Below are 19,578 nucleotides of genomic sequence, written 5' to 3'. Positions count from 1 at the left end.
AGATACGGCATAACGGTTGTTGAGAGAGAATTGCTGCCATGGTGATCTACGTCATGGAGACTTGGATAGGCTGGATCATTTTGACCGAGTCTGATGAATGAATACCCTCACCGAAACCTTACTAAGAACTAGTAATAAAGACTCAACATTCAACGCTTTTGCCGATTCGGCAGCGAGCCGGCCATTGATAAGTCGCAATTGCCCCACGCGGACCCCTCATCTAAATAACGGCAGTCCGTCCTAAACGATGCTCATTTCCCGTTGCCGCACGGCTTGGCCTTGGGAGAATCCAAGGATCATCACGTCCATCAATGTTGCATTTAAACATTAAACAAGCAAACAAAAGCCACCATCGAAACAGGGGCACCGAGCACAATGATTGGCGCACAATTCTGAAGCGGAGAAGAAAAAGCTCGGCTTCCTCCTTGGGCCCAGACTGGAACCTTCTCCCCGCCCCGGCAACTCTCAATCCTTCACCGTTCACGGTGTGTTTGCGGAGACGCGGAGCACACGGCTAGAGGATTGGATGACGTCTTCAAGGGTCTTGCGCCATGTCTACCGCCTTGGCAAAGGATATCTCCAAGATACCACCCGTATCTCCGTCCGGATGACCATCCAAGAAAATAGGTTCCGATCTGGCTTATTTGTAATCATTAGACGCGTGGAACGGAGAGAAGCTTAAATCTTAAAAAGATGTTGGGCTATCCCGTCCCGTCCCATTTCCTCCGTCCGGTCTCCGTCCGCCGTGCTTTGTGATTGACCTACCTCCAGTCCAAAACCTTCAAGATGCTCAGCAAAACTATTGTCGCAGCCCTTCTGGGCCTCGTATCTCTGACCAATGCTGCTAAGAAGTGCCCCGTTGCCGACGTTTCCGCCATTGCCCACACTGGCACTCCAATTGGCGAGGAGGTCAAGTACAATGGGCGTGAGTCTTTTCAATCTCGTCGCGACGTCTATCTGGCGCACAAGCTGACGCGATTTGTATGCAGTGACCCAATATGTCACCAAGCCAAGCACGCGTGGTAATAGGACTGTTGGAGTCCTTTACCTGACCGACGTTTTCGGAATCCAGCTCGCGCAAAACAAGCTGTGAGTACCTTATACCAGCCATAGACCTCGGGCCGCCATATGGCACCGTCGTGCCAATACCGATGTTAACGCAAACGGCCAGCCTGTCCGACAGCTTTGCTCGCGCCGGTTACATCTCCGTCGCGCCGGACCTGTTCAACGGCAGCCCCGCCCCGAACGATATCAACATCCCCGGCTTCAACACGACGGCGTTCCTTGCGCAGCACGGACCCAACGTTACTGACCCGATCATCGCCAACTCCATCAAGTACCTGCGCGAGGAACTCGGCGTGAGCAAGGTCGCCGTCACGGGATACTGCTTCGGAGGCCGCTACTCTTTCCGCGTCCTCGCCGAGGGCAAGGGCGCTGATGTCGGCTTCGCCGCGCACCCAAGTCTTCTTACCGATGAGGAGATTACGGCCATCACTGGTCCCGCGAGTGTCGCTGCCGCCGGTACGTTATAATCCCGGCCCCTCTCCTCCCAGGAGAGCACCTGCAGAAGGGTACCTGGACTTTTCCTTGTTATTGACAATGCCGCTGTAGAAACTGATAACCTCATGTCACCCGCTCGTCGTGCCGAGGTCGAGGCACTCCTCAGTGAGACTGGCCAGCCCTTCTCCCTCGCTGTGTATGGTGGTACCTCGCATGGATTCGGCGTTCGCGCCAATATTTCGGACCCCAGACAGAAGTTCGGCAAGGAGGAGGCTTTCTTCCAGGCTGTTCGCTTCTTTGACACCTGGGCTTGATCGAGCCTACAATTCTTGTACATATTCGAAAAGTTTGCTGTCCAAATATGATCTCGACTGTACTGATTGCTTTCAACCATTGAAGTCCAACAGTCACCCGCGCTTCGAAGGCTTTGTCAATGTTGTTTGGATAGAGAGATGTGTATCCGTTTTCGTCTGTTCGTCTGGAATATTCGCGAATCGTACTATGAGGTTAATCGTTCGTCTCATCGTCTGTACCTGTATCAGGAGGTAAAATTGACATGTTAGCGGCGATAATGAGGTTACTTGATAGAGGGCTAATTCGAATCCGCTCCAGGGAGATACGTCGAGAGCCTTGCCAGGAAACGTTATTGAATGCGAGAGCAAACAGCTCATCAGCAACATGGCCGCCATCGCTGTAAGCAGCAGGACTCGTAGAACTTTTCTGCCCAAGGAGATGTATGAATAGGCACGGAAGTTCCGAGAACAACTTGGCAAGTTTGCCATCGTCAAGATTCATCGGCATGACCGCAGAACCGGAGAAGCTAAGACTTGTTAACTTGGCCAGTCAGAGACGATGCACCTCGCAACCCATAGTTGTAGTCCCACGCGTTAGACGCGTCTAGACCCCATCCTCATCCGACTATTGCCGTCCGCGGCGTCAGTTAGCATCATTAAGCTTTTTATCCCTTCAGACGTCATGGTCATCATGTGGCTTCTTTTCGAGCGAAAAGCTAGGATCCAATGTCATCGGGGACCCCTAGCTGCAGCCTGCCGACAAATTCTCCCGGGGACAACGGGCTACAAAGGTAGTGACAAGCCTTATGCAGCGCGTCAAGCAGTGTTTAGATCTGGCGGCAGAGTCATAATCAGCCTTACAATTCTCACTTTCCGCTAAGTATTACCCCTAGGTCGGATCACTTAAGCTTCCAGGACGATCGCACATTCGCAACACCCCCACTAGTCGTAGCACCAAACCAGGCGCACCCACCTACCTCGGTTTCGGTTTCGGGGTTTGAGGTACAACCCGTCTGTTCCTGTTTTGATCGTTTCAAATCGCTCACACTCTGACTCTACAGCTCATTTGTGTTCCTAGTAGCTTCTGTACGAAGTAGTTGAATATGCCTTACCTTCAATGCTAATGAGTTCTATCCCAAGTAGGTAGGTCGAACGAGCTCTAGTCGCCAAGACATCTCCGGGCCACTGTAGCCCGCAATGCGCTCTGCTGCCGCTCGGCCGAAATCTTTAGGCCTTTGGTAATCGGCTCGTTAGACTTTCGAGCCTAAAAGATGTAGACGAACGGGTAATCGGGTAGACGTTGAACAACGGAACAGCTGTTACTTGGCGGCGGAATCTGGCGACACCGCCAAGTCGTAGAATAGCACTGGATCATCGTACACGGCTCGTAGGACCCGCGGTAGCCCTGACTGTCTGGACTCTGCTCTCAAATCTGCAGAGCTAGTGTGATCTCCGACGAGGCAAATCAGGGCATGAGCGGAATATGGTAGTCTAAATGTTTTGTTCTTTGATTTATTTAGATAACAACTAAAGTTGTATACTTCTATCGCTTATGAATGCCAAAGGCCATTTGACCAACTCTTTCCACTCTGGATCCAAGTCTGATACTATCGCTCGCGCCGAGTTGATGCCCCATCCCTGCATGAACCACGTTGTAGCTTCGGTCGAGCGAACGACGACTGAATAGTAAGCTAGCAGAGTTAAAGCCGCCGGATCGCGGTTCCGCAGCAGCTGCAGATACTCCTCCGTGAGGTTAATGGGCCATGTCAAGGCCACTCGCAGCTCTGGAAACGCCGTTGTCTCGACGGCGTGCATGATCCACCCGAAAAACACGTCAATCTCTTTGCTGACGATGGCTTTGGTCGGTTCGTCGGCGCTGGATGCCTTTAAGCTTATTTGGAGGTTCTCGAGGTGCTGTGTGACTGCCTCTAGCAACGGTGTAGACGCAGGAGTGACCACCTCTGTGAAGAAGTTTCTCAATGGCCCACTCTGGATAGAGGGCTGGGATGACGATAGGATATGACTCATTCCTCTCACTAGTAAGAACACGTCGAGGACGTCGTCGACTGTCGGTGCCTCTTGTGAATGGGGCGCTCCCCTTTGATATGGGAAAGTGGAGTATGCGTTGAGCAGCAGTAATGACGACGCCGCGAACAGAGCGTGGCAGTTTTCGGTCGTGATGTTCATGAGTGACTCTCTCATGCCCGCTATCGCATCGCTTTGATGTTGTGAGGCATGCAAGGCATAAGACTCGCGCTGCTCCGGGTGCAGATAACCCAGATGTAAAGCACCAATGGCGAGGATTTCGTGCATCAGGAACATGTACGTCAGACCAAGCTTCGGTACCTCCAACTGCCAGATGCTGCTCACGTCTGATGACCTGGGCAGCGTGAGACTAGTGGCCGTGGAGTAGTGGTGCATCAGCTCGAGATCTGTAATCCACTTGCTCAAATGAACCGGTTCCACGGGCTCGGTTGAGAACTTGACAAAATAAGGAAAGGGGTCAGGGCTCGAGGCGGCGATAGATGACCTCCTATTTCCGATGGATGAGCCCCGGTCGCTGACGAAGTCTGCTGGTAGGTTGAGGGTGGCCTCGAGCAGACTAGGCGGCGTCAATGAGTGGTCTATCGGACTGATTGATGGCGTTTGCGTCTTGCGGCTGCCGCTGGACCCCTTTCGCGATGAGCTCCTTCGCTGGAAACTCGGCACTCTTGAAAGTCCCGCTGCGTTGGAATTGGATGTCGGCTCCCAGCTCATGTTGTCACCGGAGCCTCCGTCCACTGAGCCCTCAAGAAGACTGCACTGGGTGTTGTGCCTGATACAGGCGCCACACGGCTTGTTCTCATCGCACTGGGTTAAGAAGTGTCAGCCGGGCCGCATATACAAGATGGTTTGTGAGTGGTAGAGGTGTTGACGAGTGTGCATGTGTATGCGAATGGATGAAAGGTGGTAAGTACTTTTACGCGACGCTGTTTACACCTTGCACAGCCACCGCGAGACTTTTTGTACCCTAGGCGCGGCATCTTGCAGCAAGCAGAATAAGCAACCCTTTCGTTATTCCTTCTTAGACCTTGGCTCTTATCCTAGATTGGCGCAAAGGGACAACACTGCCGTAACTTCCCCAACCTCGCGTCCGATGAAGAGTGGGCAGGCTGGACCCCAGACAGGCGAGCGATGTGCCTTTGGGCTGCCAGAAGAGAACCCTCACGATTTGGGGGGACACCTAGACCTCAAACCCCCTTGCTACAGAAATCCGATGAGAGCGATGAACAGGGGAAGGAGGCGGCAATCTGACGAATCGGTTGAGTACCGGTGACGAGATGTCAGCAAGATGTGGCTCTTCTTCACTTCAAGAGCGGCGCGGTCCGCTAAAGGTACCGTAGACAACGATCGTTTGGCGTGTCGTTGGAGGTCTCGACAAGCAGGTCGAGGAGACCGAAAGCGAATATGTGGGGTTGAGAGGATGGATGGATGGTCGGTTGGTGAATGGTAAATGGTGAATAGGTTGGGACTGAAAGAGGAGAGGCAAGTCGGGGAGATGAGCGCCGGGGCCGGAGATGGTCTGTGGTATTTTCTGCAGCGGAACGGCTGAGGTAATGGCTTCGCGTGTCGACGGTAGCGTGAATAAGTGATGGATGTAGTGTAAGGTAAAGTTAGGTTACTAAGGTGAGTGCGAGTTGTGGTGATGTGATGTATCTATGGTCCAGTCCTGTCTGTTGTCGGGGAGGAAGCTTCTGCTGGCGCGACGAAGCCGTGGTTGAGTTCAAATCCGAATGGGGCCGGTCTTGGACATTCGCCCAAGATCGAAGCGCGGAGCAAGCCACTCGAGTTATATCGTGAAGGGAGACGCGAGCGAAGCAGTGACCAGTGACCTAGACGGGGAAGATGGTTCTTGGGATTCTCGGAGTGACTGGGAGTGAGTCTGCCCCGTCCCGTACTGGGCAGCGCCGGGGCGGGTATTGAAGAAAAGCTGGCTCCAAACTGCGCCTTGCTTACGAGTCAAGCCGAAGCACGGGTGCGTGCGTCAGAAACACAATAACATAGCGGCTCGTACGGATCTGGAATGGCGTGTGCGTGGAGAAAGTGAAACGAACAAGGCCGTATGCTGCCCGTTCCTATTGGAGCCTAGCCCTGTTGTTGACTCTCGAGTGTAGAGATTGAAGGGAGGGGATGGGCAGGATTGTAAAGAAGCAAGAGTGGTGTGTGTCGGTGTGTACGGTTACGTTTCGTCTAAGCTATCATCAGACCGAAGGACTCTTCCTATGTGGTGGCAATGGTGGTGGTGGCTCAGGCTCCGGCTTAGGCTCAGGGGTGCCACGAGAGGGGCAGCACTCTAATAAAGATTCAACACCTCTCTCTAGATCCATGTTCGCTAAATGACGATCCACGTCGGGTTGGGGGCTCCTGATCCTGCCCGTTGGAAGCACTAGTAGGGGACTACCGCCAACTAGGAGGTATCTGTAGACATGCACACCTGAATATCACTCATGTGGCCAAGAGCCACGGCATCAAGACGTCAATTCCTCCACCAAGCCTCCATTAAACGTCGACATGCGTTGCGTGGAGTGGCATACCCAAATACATGTATTGGGTGGGCAACGCACCACAGGCAATACGTGTATGGCTAGGATCCTCTACGCCGCTCAACCACTCAACGTCCACGCAGATGAGATAAGTCAGTGTGGCAGCATAGCATTCTGTCACCAAGGTTCCTACCAAGGTTCCTACCAAGGTTCCTACCAAGGTTCCTCCCAAAATTATCCTCCCGTCTTGGCCAGTGCCCACGCCATCACGCCGTGATCCCGGCGACGAGATTTGTGTTAGGCTTCCGGGGTTAACGGGCAGGACGGGGCCTTGCTATGCCCCTTTACCTCCATGAACCCTAAGCTCCCGCTACTACCCGGTCCCCTGTGTCCATCAATCCAAATCTTTCTTGACGGCTGTCAGCCCGGCAGCAAGGCACACTTGCCATCCCTCCCCTTTCCCCCTCGTAGCTTACCTGTTGCTACGGATAGCCACAACCTTTCCGGGGGCGTTACAGACTACTATCTGTAAGGCTGCATTCCACCTCGCCGAGTTATATCCCAAACGAGGTCCATCGAGGGCATAAAACGGCCCAATGTCCCATTCTACCGGCAAGGACGTGCGCTCAAAGGAAATCAGCTCATCTACCATCGTGGGGCGCTAGGCTAGCTAAGCATTTTTCGTGGCGCGAGCCCACTAGCCACGGGGCCGGAGAGTATCGATGAAACCGAAACCGAGCGAACCCTGAAAAGGTCTTCTAGAAGAACAATGATCTTCTGTGCCCTGGTACCTATCATTCTTCACCTGTATCCATTTGATCGCGCAACCAACATAGCCCCACGGACTCGCGGGTTTTTATCTTACAGAGATCGAAAATCTCTACTCCTAGCCATACTCTAAAGTCCATGCATATTTCCGGCTTTGTAGTCTTGTGGCTTGGCTTCGGAAACTGACGTCTTTGGTCATGTCGTGTTCGTCGCATTCGTCGTGTTCGTTGTCGTATGACGTTCGAGACCGGTCGGTTCTGTCATTCTTAGGCGATGAAGTGGCTGAGCTACCCGGAGATTCTCGTACACCGGGTATGACGGATACAATCTGATGATTGCAAAGGTTCGATATCGTGCTGTCTAACGACCAAACATGTTTGGATCATTCTCAATTCTTCTGCTCGCTCGCTCTCGACCGGTTGGAGTTTCCAAGTCTCTCATGACAATGTCAGTCAGTTCAAACCACCAACATTCTCGCGGAAACACTCCCTTGTTCTGAAACCGCCATCCTGGGTTCCATGTTCCTTCAACGTCGTTTAGGCCCCAGATTAAGCGCGATGGAACGATTCGTCCCGCGCAAGGACTCCTCCGGGATCGACGAAGCGTCAAAAGCTTACTTTGATCCCGCCCACCACCCGCCGCGGCGCCCAGGTTTCTGAAAGGCCCCTTCATCGGCCACGTCGCCTGCTGGCGTCTACAATGTACTGCCGCATCGAATCTCACACAAACATGGGACGTAGCGGCTCTCACTTGTTCGGACCCAAAATGGAGGTGTCAGATGTCATTGCCGAGAACCTGTGTCAATAAGAAGAGCTATAATAGCGACGGTAGCGATTAGATCTTCCCGACTTTAGGGTTGCGATCCGACTGAGTTTGTTACAAAAAGGTTCCAATGACCAGAGCCCGGATCGTGGCCGAGACTTCAGTGGAGCCTACTCTATTTGCCAGTCGCTGAGTGCATGGTCCCTCTACACAGCACCGTTCCTGGCCTATACAATGGGTCTAAGGGGATCACCGGACGATCTGATTTCGGGGCAAAATACCGTCAGACAAGGCGTCGAACAACCTGCGTGGATGGATTTGCCCCTCTATTTGATCCCTATAGCCTTAGCCCTTTGAGAGAGAGAGGCGATCATCCAGACCACACTTCTCAGATCGTGTATCTAAACCACGGCACATTATCTGCGAGCTCAGCTTCCAGCTCCTTTTGCTCTGCAGTCAACTCCTGCGCTCCGGCATCACTAGCAACTTGGTCTCTGCGGGCGTTCTCCCTTCTGCACCATGTGGTCATGAACAACGTCAAGAAGAAGGCCATGCTAGGCAAAGTCAGCACGCGTCATCACTGGCCAAAGTATCATTATGGTTCTCTCTTACCTCACAAAGCCAATGAGAATGCTGTGGCCGGTAGTGTAGCGAGGTCCATCCCGGCTAAGGTAGACGTAAGACGCAATGATGCCGCCGCAATTACCACCCATGACTTGCATCGCAATACCGGTTCCCCGCTTCAAACTTCCGCCGATGTTGCTACTGTTCCAGGCGAGACCAAGTGGGATTTGAGGATAGATGCCTTAGTCATGATAGATTAGCATGTAGGTAGATTTGTGCCCCATCAGGACGACGGGTGTAGAAGCTTACCGATGGCGGCAAAAATGGTGCCGGCATACTGCGCAGAGGATTTGCTGGTACCGACCAAGAGACCGAAGCCCAGGATTCCCACCAGCTGGAAGCCCATCAGGAAAATACCACGCTGTCTCACGCGATCCGCATACCAACTGGCGGCGATCGTGAAGATACAAGCGAAGCAATACGGCGGCACCGACATCAGTTGAGCGGTGTTGGAGGTGTAGCCCATGTTCTTGATAATGGTTGGTAGGAAAAGGGCAATCGAGTAGATGGGGCAGAAGCCCGCCATGCAGATGAGCATGTGGATGTAGATCTTCCAATCCTTGATGGCCTGCCAGACATACTTGATGTTGAACTCGTTAGATAGGTGGCCTGAGTCTACTTGCAGTCGGCGTTGGACTTCTGATCGCTCCTTCTCCGAAAGGAATTGTGCTCTATTAGTGATGACTGTCAGCTCATACTCCACATCCATCGTTGTCTGAATTTTCAACGTACGTGGCAGGATAGTCGTAGATTGCCCAGTACGCAGTGAAGGACACCAAGATACTCAGAAGACCCTCGAGGATGAAGATCCATGCCCAGGCCGAGAGGCCGCCTACTCCGTGCATCTCGGCAATTCCTCGCGCAAGGATACCACCGAACGCACCGGCGAGAGTCGCTGCTGAGAAGAAGAGAGCCATTCTGAAGCCACATTCGTTTCGGCAGTACCTATGCAACCATTTTTTAGAGCCTCGTCCACGCCAAGGACGTGTTCATCGGAGCATCAGAGGAGAGGCCTCACCATTGCGTGATGTAGTAGTTGACGCCGGGAAACAGGCCACCCTCAAAGATCCCGAGAAATACGCGAGTCGCCATGAGCCCTGAGTAGTCCTTCACGAATCCTTGCCCGATCATCGACGCAGACCAGCAGACCATGATGAATGTCAGCCAGATCGACGGCCGAAGGCGCTTCATCATCATGTTGCTCGGGATCTCGGCCGCGATGTAGAACGGGAAGAGAATGGCAAGGCAGTCATTGTACTGAATGCCCTTCAATTTGAGGTCCTGCTCCAAATGGTCCAACCTAGCATTTCCAATGTTCGTCCTGTCAAGGAAGCAGAGTCTTGATCCAGGTTAGTAATTACCAGTGTCGCATGGCCGGATGCTGTGGTGGCATTGGCGCTATGTCTGTGCGACGACTCACAGGTAGATCAGACTCATGAAGGGAATGATGTGCCAGTCTAGCTTCCTCAAGAGCTTCTTAGTCGCATGTTGGTCGAAGGGCTGCGACTCGCCAACTTCGATTGATTCGGTGCGAGCGTGTTTTTCTGATACTTGGGCGCTGTCGGACTCCATTTTGACAATTGAGTAGCTCGAGAGCAGGACAGAAAACCGGGAAAACCAGATCAGACGAACTTCTGGGGCAGACGACTTGGCTTTGCGGGGGAGGATGCGACTGCCGAACTCAAGCTTTTAACTCCATCTCGAACCCTCACCAAAGATTTGAACCTCCCTGTCAGCACGTCTTATCAAAGCCCTAGTGATATTGCCACCGCCAGCAGGGCAAGCAGCACGCAGGCTGACTGGACCTAGCCCTGAAAGGATTCAGAAATGGAACATGCAGGTAAGACAGGAGGTTGGACACGCACTCGGGTATCTGGCCAATTGGTCTGGACCAGCAAGCCTGCATGCATCTCGCAAAGGTTAAAGGCCGATGGGAGAAGGATTTCACTTGTGACCGCTACGGGCCGAGTCCCAATGAATCAACACCCGCGAGATCTGTTGCAACCTTCCCAAAAAAGCGATGAGACTGGGGTGACATCGGGGTTCTCGTTTCCTATATCTGGTTACCGTTGGTCTGGTTTTTCTGTCCTGCGACACAAGAGAACGCCCAACGGACAAATCGTCGCTTACCGCCGAGACAAGATAGGCGTGCTCATCACTCTGTCAAAAGGGCCAATTGCTGATGGGCGGATGCACGTCGGAATGCATGGTGATGAATAAGAAATATTTCGGGCAGAGGGACAGGGTCTTGATGCCTCGGCTGGCCGCAGAAGGGAGAGATTCAAGGGACCCTATTAGGCTTCTAATAGGACACGTGGGAAAATGAGCAGTAAGACCACGTATTCCGCAACAAGGTGTTTTAGTCGACGCGCATATCAAGGTACGGAAGGCACCCTGATGCTCATCGGCACACAAATCCGGAAGATGCATCCTTGTCAGCAATACATTGTCTTTGACCTTGTGATACACGAGACTACCTGCATCATTCTACCTTACGAAAAGATGCTAATATCAGATTCATGCTGGCCCTCATAAGATTATGCCAGTCTTTGTTTCGTCTTTCTCAGTCGCTCATTTACGACATGATTCGAATGTACGCGCGTGGGTTGTTAGGACTTAGGGAGATTGAGGAAGGCATACATGCATGCTCTCTTCCTCCTCAATATCGAGGTTCCCAGGCGTTGCTCTGATTCCAGTTCACTTCCGAAAGTGATTCGCTGAGGGCAGTCTGAAGAATATCATCAGCGCCAAAATTCAATACCAGATGCGAATGCCCTTTCATCCTACAAGATGAGAACTCTTTCCAATACAATCTCGCGACTATAACCACCTGTGACGCGTTCATGTCATGACATCCGAACTCAACTACATTGGCGGTGTCAGCGCCTTGTTTAGATAGTGAGACATATTTGATACTAGTGATAACACCGTAAATGCTCCCACAGGTCGTAGTTAAGGCAGCTACCATCCATAGCACCCTGGTTTACGGTACCCATCTTTCGACGATGGTGTAATCGCAGGACATGGGTCAAGTCACGCAGATAATGTTATGTTTGATGAATGATAAATACTTTGCGACTTTGGTCTTTACCCAGTTCTTCTTGGCTCTTTTGCTTTTGGCCAACATACATTGAATTAAAAACACTAAGAGCGATCTGCAATGTCATACCATAACATGTTACAGCAGTCCTTTGCTATCTCGGTGAGCTGATCGAGCAAGTTCGAATTCCATCTTCCTTATGGTTCAAGACTCGACGACATATGCCTCTTGATAAGGTCTTCAAGCCAAAGAAGTGGGGAGGTTATTGCACATCAGAGCATGGCCGTACTAGGAGTTGGAACTTCTTCATGGACACTGGCGAGCACGCTGACGAGGCTTGGTCCTTGTGCGTCATCACACCGCTCGAGGCGTGATAACTGTATACATGCTTAGTGCGTAGAGGCAGTCTGAAATTCTTTGGAAGGGCAGCTCGCCAGAGTCTGATCCGCCCTAATCCGAAGTGTAAGATCTGATATAATGTATCTAGGTCTGGATTTCGATTTCCGAGACATGAATGCTCCATGAAGACCGATCTTTGATATTCTTTCAGAACGACTCAGAAACGGAAGTTACACTGGTTCAACTGTTGTACTGATTGGAAGCGGGCCTGATACTAGTTGTACCTGGCTGAGTTTTGTCTGCCTAGCGCCAGATGAAGTTCTTTTAGCCTTCGATGTATTTCACCAATGACAGAATATGACTGTATTAATCTCTGTCGTGAAGAAATGCAGCAGCCTTTTTGGGGCTAACATCCTGTGCACTACTACCGTTTTTATACGGCGGTAGCAAATAATCTGTTCACTCGGCTGGTTCAGGACTCAAGGCCAAGCCTCATTCCGGCTTAGCATCGATGGGGGACCGGTCAGTGCAGTACACGCACCTATGTTGAGACACAGCTCTCGCGAGGAACAACCGGTGAGACTGGAAAAGTCTTATTGTGTTCATCGAGATTGTCACGACCAAGAGACACTTCCAGTCCCAACGGAGTCCATTCGAAATTTACCACCATGCACTTAATGCCTCTTTTCTTCACTTGATGTAAGAAAAGATGACACTCTCTCATATACATAGTCATCTGATCGCTTCTGGGCCGTCTACTTACTTATCTACGAATGTCTCGTGACTAGTTGGTGGAGCTAGTGAATTAGATCGTCAACAACATCAGGAGTGATACAGAACATATCTATCGACATTGGCGCAAGGAATCTGTGAATTTATGAGCAAATGTCGCAATCGGTGAATTGCTACTGATTCAAGGCACCTCAACATCGCGGTTCCACTGCTAAGCTCGCACGAATAATCTTCATTGTCTTGGCTAATGAGAACCTGTTCCACGTGCAGGAAAGACGCAGTCGTGAGGAGTCTCGGGAGTTAATGACTCGAAACCCGCCTGGAAACCCGCCTGGAAACCCGCCTCCGAACCCGCCTCCAGGACGCTCGATTCACCGCCTGGTCTGACACTGAGGACCTGGATGCTTCCCGCCGGCGGGAGAAGTCCATAGAGTGGATTCGGCATGACGGGAGTGCATCACTGGGGAAAAGCCCGGTCAATTGCAGTGGTGATTGAACAAATCAAGGTCATGTCGGAAAAGGCACGCACTTTAACAACATGGGTATGAAGATAATGCTATCCTGCCTTCTTGTCACATCATCTGTCAGATTGCGGATATGACCGATAGGGTTACGCAAGTGTCAAATCTTCATTTCCTACAGCTTTCAATGCCGTTGCTACGCTATCGGCGTGGGAGGGCTGCGGCATGGCGGCACAGTGCCAAGACTGCTTTCGCTTGGCTCTCCTTTCACGATTATTATGCAACGCTATGTCTTTCATTTGATCAATCAATTGCGCTGGATGAAAGTTTACTTTCTCGTCGGTAGCAAGCGTATCTTGATTCCTCGGCTGAAGCCTGTCTTCATAAGTCAACTGATTATTATTTCGTCTGGGCTAGTTTTCATTTTACCAGAAACAGCGAGTATTTCCCAAGACCAAACATTGTGCAACCCCGGATTGGCTAAGGTTAATGACTTGCCTGAGCTAGTAAACTCTCACAATCACAACGCCAGGTAAGGCAAGCCAAGCCTAGAGGTAGGCGCAAGCTGAGTGCTAAATTGCTCAGGATCGGAAAACCCAAGCCAGTGCACGAGAGATAACGGCTTCTACAGCTGCAGCTGGGGGCAGCCCTTGCCTCAAAGTTTAAGTGCAAAATAGGCATGCGGCAGCACGTCTTTGCCATGGGTTTGGAGCACGCTAAGCAACCGTTGTCACACCGGTGTGCAGCATGTGGCCACGGCATGGTATGTAGAGGTCCCGGCCGAAAAAGTCCGGAGTACGCGGAAGGCCGACCAACGGTATCCGTCTGTTGCATCACACCTTACGATGATGAGCTAAAGCTTGGTTCCAAAACCCCTTGAATACTCCAGGTAATCTGCAGCACTTGGCGTGGCTTGAGGCGGGCGCTTGACTCAGGGAACACCTCGTAAGAGAAGCGCGGCTGTGGCGTTAGCGTAACTGGGCCAATTCACGCCGACCCGAGCTCCTCGTTCTCGTGGTTCCGCAAGGTCGCACCATCGCACATGACCTTTGGGAAGCTCAACTTTGAGGAGGAAGATATGACTTGTCGTATTTGCGGGTGTGGCTGCGGATAGCTCAATCAATATCCCGCCTCCAGGTTACGTCAATATCCTGATTCTTTATCGCTTCTTCTTCAGAGTCCGGGCCCGCGTTTGCGACTATCGCGTGGGGACTTTGACGTGATTCAACTCAATTGCTCCACAACCAACCCCATGTGAGGGCATCACCGCGCGCGGACTTGAATCGCACGCGCTCTACACGTGGTTAGCCACATGGAGCCGAAATGTGATAGCGGGCGGGGTGTTTGTCAACTCGTGCGGGTGCATGAAGCAAAGGCAGGGCCGCTTGCGCCAGAGTGGATAGGTCGATAGAGTGCTGCTTGCAGCAAACCGCCAAAAACCACCACGATATTTGAGTTTCTTTATATTGATCAAGCAATATGATCTGCCCACCCGTTTCTCAGTGACCCAGAGAGATGGCCGGAAAGGTTGCACGGGCTCACCAGACGGCATGTCAACTTGAAACCCCGACCCAGCGGACATCGGACGAACCAATGGACCTCGTTGCCGGCACCAGGGTTCATGATTCAGACTTAGATTCACCCCGCCCACCATCGTGGTCGCTCATGCCGAATTGAGCTGCGAGGCTCATAGCGTTTTGCCTTGTTCGGAGACTATTGTAACCCCAACTCAAGAATACTCGCGTGGGTCGAATCAATATCAGACGCTTTGCATGCATGTGTAGTATTTCTGGGCTCTCTGCCAAGATGCAGATGACAGACTCGCAGGGCTCGCGTACATGAGAACCTAGTCGAAAATAGACATTGACCAACGGTTTGCGGATATCCAAGGGCATTCGAATCTTGGATCCGGGCTGTCAAGTCCGTCCGAGGCACGATGATTCAACATACTTATCTCAAGGCCAAGCTCTCCTCTGGTTCGACTCCCGTCTCATGCGTGCTTGCTGGAGACGCCGAAAGCCGCATTTAGGAACGATGCCCCGAGTCTCCCGAGACGTATATTCGGGCTGGATAACACTCTTCAGATAAACAAGAACTCGATAGGTCCCCGTATTCTGGTTCTTCCACGTTTCATATAACCATGAAGAACCACGTGCGGTGGTTTCTTGCGCTGCTACCTTGGGTAGCAGGTGCCGTTCTCGGCCAAGACAGCACGAATGCAGCAACTTCTCCGTTGGAGCTCATGTCTCAGATCCCTCAATGCGCCGTAAGTGTCGATACCTTCAGCCTCCAGTTGACTTCATCTCACCCTATGGCAGGTCTCTTGTGTTACGACAGCGTTTTTCGGTTCAGGCTGCGGACTAGACAACATCGCCTCATGTGTTTGCACCAATGTCACCCTCCTAGATGGACTATCTGGATGCGTGCAAACATCGTGTAGCTGGCAAGATCAGCTGTGTGAGTTCTCAGCTTGACGTACCTAGCCTGGCTTTTACTGATGAATTTTAGCATTATCTTATATGACGGATGACCTCTGCCGTCCTTACCCTCATCCATCTCGAGACACTGAAATCAAGCTGGTCGTGGCGGTCTTGGCCGTGATAACCTTTCCGATTGTGATATTGAGATTGGTTTCGAGATGGATTATAGCAAGCCGCCTAGAGCTCGATGATTGGATGACGATAGTCACTGCCGTAAGTTGATTGATGTCTCAACTATACTTCACCTAGTCCTCAGCGACTGATATCTATCATAGGCTATACTAGCTACCACCCTTGGTTGCGTAGTTGCGAGTGAGTATTCCACGCCGTCATCTATGTTGCTTTTGGTACAACTCAGTTGCTGACTTTTCAAAGCCGCCGATCTTGGCTTCGGGCTTCATTACTGGAACGTGAACCCGGAAAATGCCCAGAAGATTCTTCAAGTAGGTTGAACATGCCGCGCGGCTACGAAGCTCAATGTCACTAATGGACTGATCATAGCTCTACTACGCTGTTCAAATGCTTTACGTCGTCGTCCTCATCCTAGCAAAGCTGTCCATCGTTGCCCTTTTCGCCCGCGTGTTCCCCGATCGCAAGTTCCAAATCATCAACAAACTGGTATTTGTATTCCTCGTCGGCCATGGACTGGTCTTTCTCTTTGTCATCATGTTCGAATGTGCCCCCATCGCTGGAATCTGGGACCGAACTATCGAGCGCAAATGCGTCAATGTCAACGCCGTTGCCATGGCCAGCGCAATTCTCAGCATCGTTGAGGATATCGTCATTTTCGCTATGCCCATCCAGCAGCTCAGCAGGCTCCAATTGGGTTTCAAAAAGAAGATTGCGGTTGGCTTCATGCTGAGTCTTGGATCATTGTGAGTCCTAGCGCTGTATTGAAACTTCGAGTCTTTCGGCTAACTCAAATCTCTTTCAGCGCATGCATCACTTCCATTGTGCGATTGCGCTGGCTCGTACTGTTTGCGGAGTCTTATGACACCACATGTAAGTTCAGGCGCTAGACTACATCCCAAGCAGAGGACTGACATAGCCAGGGGATAACGTCGATGTGGTGACATGGAGCATGGCCGAGATCTCGTGCGCCTTGATGTGCGGTAGTCTTCCTGCATTACGACCTCTTCTCAAGAAGATCCCGGGACTTCTCACGACTATCCGAGGCACACGCCCGACGGTTGAAGTCAAGGAAACTTTGAACAGGGCAAGCAGCCGGCTTTCATTCGGAGACAAGAAGCCTGTTGCTCCAGCTCCCGTCATCACATCACGGCCCCGAACGGTACCATCCCCCGAGCCCTCGCCTTCAGAGGACTCATTCATGATCAAGGTTCACATTTCGGAGCATCTCGATCCGAGGATGAAGCCACTGCCACCAGCGCCATTACAGCCGCTTAGTTATCAGCCTCCGTGGAGAGATAGCGCCACATTGCAGGCTCCTAGAACGCCGATGACCCCGATGAGCATCAGGAGTTTCCGAAGAGAGGCAAATGCAGAGTACGAGTTAGACTTGAGAGGGGTCGTTAATACGAAGACCTGGATGTAGAACGCGAGCATGACTTAGAGATACCCATTTGATACATAAGGTTAGAGGTTGATACCCCAGATTTGATATAGAAGTTACTCGAATGCAATAGAACGTCAATTTTGTTAGATGTACCTACCTTAATTGCCTTGATTGCTAACAGCTGTAAGACTGAAACGCTGAATTTAGCTGGGGTCTATGACGATCATACTTATTATGGAACGTCAGAGAAGATTTGAGATATAAAAGGGACTTCATCTCTGTTGCGCCAACTTGGCGGAGAATTATCCATGAGGTTCATTTTGCGGCGGAATTCAGAATGTTAATGGAGGATTGATTTTGGGCATTATGGCTCAGGTGTTGAGTTGAATGACGATGTTTGCTGTTGTGTCTGATATGAGAAGTCGGAGCCTAGTCGAGTCAAGATTATTGAATACGTTCATTCGAGTCTCATAGGCCAAGCACAGAAGCAGGCTGCAGTGAGTCGAAATAAGAATGGTTCAATTGATGAGATCTTGATGTATAGAGATTCAACTCATTGGGAGAGTGAGTGCCGCTCAGCCAATCAAACCGGATCAGTTCTCGGATCAAATACGATAAATCATCCGAGACCCCGAAAGCGAGGCCGTGGACCCACGTGCGGGGAGGTTCCCGAACAGCTTTGGAGCAGGCCAAGTCGACATTCTGCAATTCTTCAAGCTCTTTGAGGCGCTGAATTATGTGTCGACTAATCCAATGCTGACTCCCAGCCACCCCAAACTGATGCCAAGCGACGTCATATGCGGAATGCGCTCGTAGGAATGGACGAGGCCGTCCCGCTCGAGCTACCGATCCAGACCTTACCTAACCGCTACCCAGCCTAACCGAATCCATGCTCGACGAGCGCTGCCCCACGATCGCGAACCATGAACGAGGGCCAGAACGAGACCGGCCCGACAGCATCAGTATGCACGGCGTCGGACAAGCACACGAGTGGCAGTGGTTGCTGCTGCGGGACGTGTCGCAAGAATAAGAGAAGACCTCATAAGAAGTCTCGCAATGGGTGCCACAACTGTAAAAGGAGAAAAGTCAAGGCGCGTGTCTCCATACCTTCTCGTGACGCTGAATCGCTGCCCACCCACGCATACCGCGCAATTGGACTTTGAATAGTAACCAATGCTGACTGTAATGGACCTGACAGTGCGATGAGACCAAGCCTGAATGTGGCAACTGTCTGAGATTCTCGATGCACTGCGACTTCGCTCCTCCGCCCACGAACCTACTAACCCAATCTCCTACCGACCTCTCGCCACCGGCGCCGCCACCGGCACCGCGAAAACGGGGCCGTCCTCGAAAGGACTGGGACGCCGTCCGGAAGTTACCGACACCGAGTGCCTCCGAATCCGATGCGACCAAGACACCGCGTATACCGGCCCCTACAACGTCCGCTGAGCCCTCCTTCTCCTCCATCGCCCCCGCGGTGTTAAACCGGGACGATCTCGAACTCCTGCATCACTATATGTGCCATACAGCAATTACCCTTGGTGAAGCACGTGTATGGCGAGAATATGTGCCCCGGCTGGGCTTCCAACATCAATACGTCTTCCACATGGTTCTGGCGATATCAGCACAGCACCTCGCTAGACTCCGGCCAGCAGAGGCCCTGCGGTACGAGACCCTCGCAGAGCGGCACTCCACAAGTGCCCTACCGGCGATCACGAACCTTATACCGAATATCAATATAGACAACTGTCAAGCGCTATACCATACCACGGTGCTCGTCTGCCTCTACACGTTTGCGAAGAAGCCAAGCCCAGGGCATCTCCTAGTCCTCGCAGCGGACGGCGAGGTTCCTTGGTGGGGCTTACTCCGAGGAGTCCGTATAGTCGTCCAGAAGATGGGTATACAAGCCATCATCGCGGGCTGGGATGACGGAAACATATCTTTCGAACATACCTGGACTCACTGTCCGCCACTGCCCAACCCCGTGCACAAGATGGTCTCATGGGAACAACGGTTCGAAGAGCTCGCCGATTTGGTGGCCACCACGCCTGAACCCGAGCGCCAAATGTACACAATCTCACTTGACTTGCTCAAGGACTGCTTCAAGCAAACATTTGGCACCGAAGCGGAGCCGGAGGCGCACGTCCAGGGCCGATTTGAGGTCGTTATGCGATGGCTGTATAGCATGAGCGACGACTTTGTAATTCGCATCCAGCAAAAGGAAGCGCTATCACTGATATTGCTAGGGCACTTCAATGTCCTGGTTCAAACCCTCGAACATTTCTGGTTCATGCAAGGCTGGTCGGAGCATCTCATGAAAGGGCTGTTCGTTACTCTACCATCTCAGTACGCCCAATGGCTTCAATGGCCAGCCGAACAGGTCAAGAAGCCGGGGTCCGTCGACCACGGTGTGCTTTCAGTTCAAAAGATGATTGATTGAAGCTTCGCCTTCTTGACGTATCGCAAGAACGCTCCTCAACGTATTGGTGCTCGCTGCCGACCAAGGGCGGTGGTCTAATAGGTCATAGCGAGCGAGCCAT

At 51.9% G+C, this 19,578-nt stretch overlaps 7 protein-coding genes across 7 annotated transcripts; 3 read left to right on the top strand and 4 right to left on the bottom strand.

Moving 5' to 3' along the window:
- Positions 1-38: 38 nt before the first annotated feature.
- CLUP02_11715 (dienelactone hydrolase) lies at positions 39-1,814 on the top strand (the record flags this gene model as incomplete). Its single annotated transcript, XM_049290682.1, has 7 exons — positions 39-88; positions 362-478; positions 541-646; positions 772-925; positions 990-1,089; positions 1,172-1,521; positions 1,612-1,814. 7 exons carry the CDS (start codon positions 39-41, stop codon positions 1,812-1,814), a joined length of 1,080 nt encoding a protein of 359 aa, XP_049147827.1.
- A 93-nt stretch (positions 1,815-1,907) lies between these two features.
- On the bottom strand, positions 1,908-2,282 carry CLUP02_11714 (uncharacterized protein; the record flags this gene model as incomplete). Its single annotated transcript, XM_049290681.1, has 1 exon — positions 1,908-2,282. One exon carries the CDS (start codon positions 2,280-2,282, stop codon positions 1,908-1,910), a length of 375 nt encoding a protein of 124 aa, XP_049147826.1.
- Positions 2,283-3,112: 830 nt separating this feature from the next.
- On the bottom strand, positions 3,113-4,550 carry CLUP02_11713 (uncharacterized protein; the record flags this gene model as incomplete). Its single annotated transcript, XM_049290680.1, has 2 exons — positions 3,113-3,233; positions 3,373-4,550. 2 exons carry the CDS (start codon positions 4,548-4,550, stop codon positions 3,113-3,115), a joined length of 1,299 nt encoding a protein of 432 aa, XP_049147825.1.
- Positions 4,551-7,013: 2,463 nt separating this feature from the next.
- Positions 7,014-10,508, bottom strand: CLUP02_11712 (high-affinity nicotinic acid transporter; the record flags this gene model as incomplete). Its single annotated transcript, XM_049290679.1, has 16 exons — positions 7,014-7,121; positions 7,272-7,444; positions 7,501-7,593; positions 7,702-7,778; positions 7,835-7,879; positions 7,965-8,021; positions 8,100-8,150; positions 8,257-8,400; positions 8,459-8,651; positions 8,720-9,141; positions 9,203-9,415; positions 9,489-9,809; positions 9,891-10,122; positions 10,183-10,281; positions 10,336-10,370; positions 10,432-10,508. 16 exons carry the CDS (start codon positions 10,506-10,508, stop codon positions 7,014-7,016), a joined length of 2,340 nt encoding a protein of 779 aa, XP_049147824.1.
- A 621-nt stretch (positions 10,509-11,129) lies between these two features.
- Positions 11,130-11,495, bottom strand: CLUP02_11711 (uncharacterized protein; the record flags this gene model as incomplete). The annotated part of the gene is made up of 2 exons (XM_049290678.1): positions 11,130-11,406; positions 11,458-11,495. The coding sequence occupies 2 exons, from the start codon at positions 11,493-11,495 to the stop codon at positions 11,130-11,132; spliced, it is 315 nt and encodes a 104-aa protein (XP_049147823.1).
- Positions 11,496-15,182: 3,687 nt separating this feature from the next.
- On the top strand, positions 15,183-17,077 carry CLUP02_11710 (uncharacterized protein; the record flags this gene model as incomplete). The annotated part of the gene is made up of 8 exons (XM_049290677.1): positions 15,183-15,308; positions 15,361-15,499; positions 15,551-15,735; positions 15,798-15,834; positions 15,898-15,965; positions 16,024-16,397; positions 16,457-16,524; positions 16,575-17,077. The coding sequence occupies 8 exons, from the start codon at positions 15,183-15,185 to the stop codon at positions 17,075-17,077; spliced, it is 1,500 nt and encodes a 499-aa protein (XP_049147822.1).
- An 884-nt stretch (positions 17,078-17,961) lies between these two features.
- CLUP02_11709 (C6 zinc finger protein) lies at positions 17,962-19,478 on the top strand (the record flags this gene model as incomplete). The annotated part of the gene is made up of 2 exons (XM_049290676.1): positions 17,962-18,000; positions 18,237-19,478. The coding sequence occupies 2 exons, from the start codon at positions 17,962-17,964 to the stop codon at positions 19,476-19,478; spliced, it is 1,281 nt and encodes a 426-aa protein (XP_049147821.1).
- Positions 19,479-19,578: the final 100 nt, after the last annotated feature.

Source organism: Colletotrichum lupini, chromosome 6 (genome assembly GCF_023278565.1).
Source record: "Colletotrichum lupini chromosome 6, complete sequence".
NCBI classification, from domain to species: Eukaryota; Fungi; Ascomycota; class Sordariomycetes; order Glomerellales; family Glomerellaceae; genus Colletotrichum; species Colletotrichum lupini.
The sequence above is the reverse complement of the archived record's forward strand: the minus strand, read 5'-3'. Positions and strand labels throughout refer to the sequence as shown.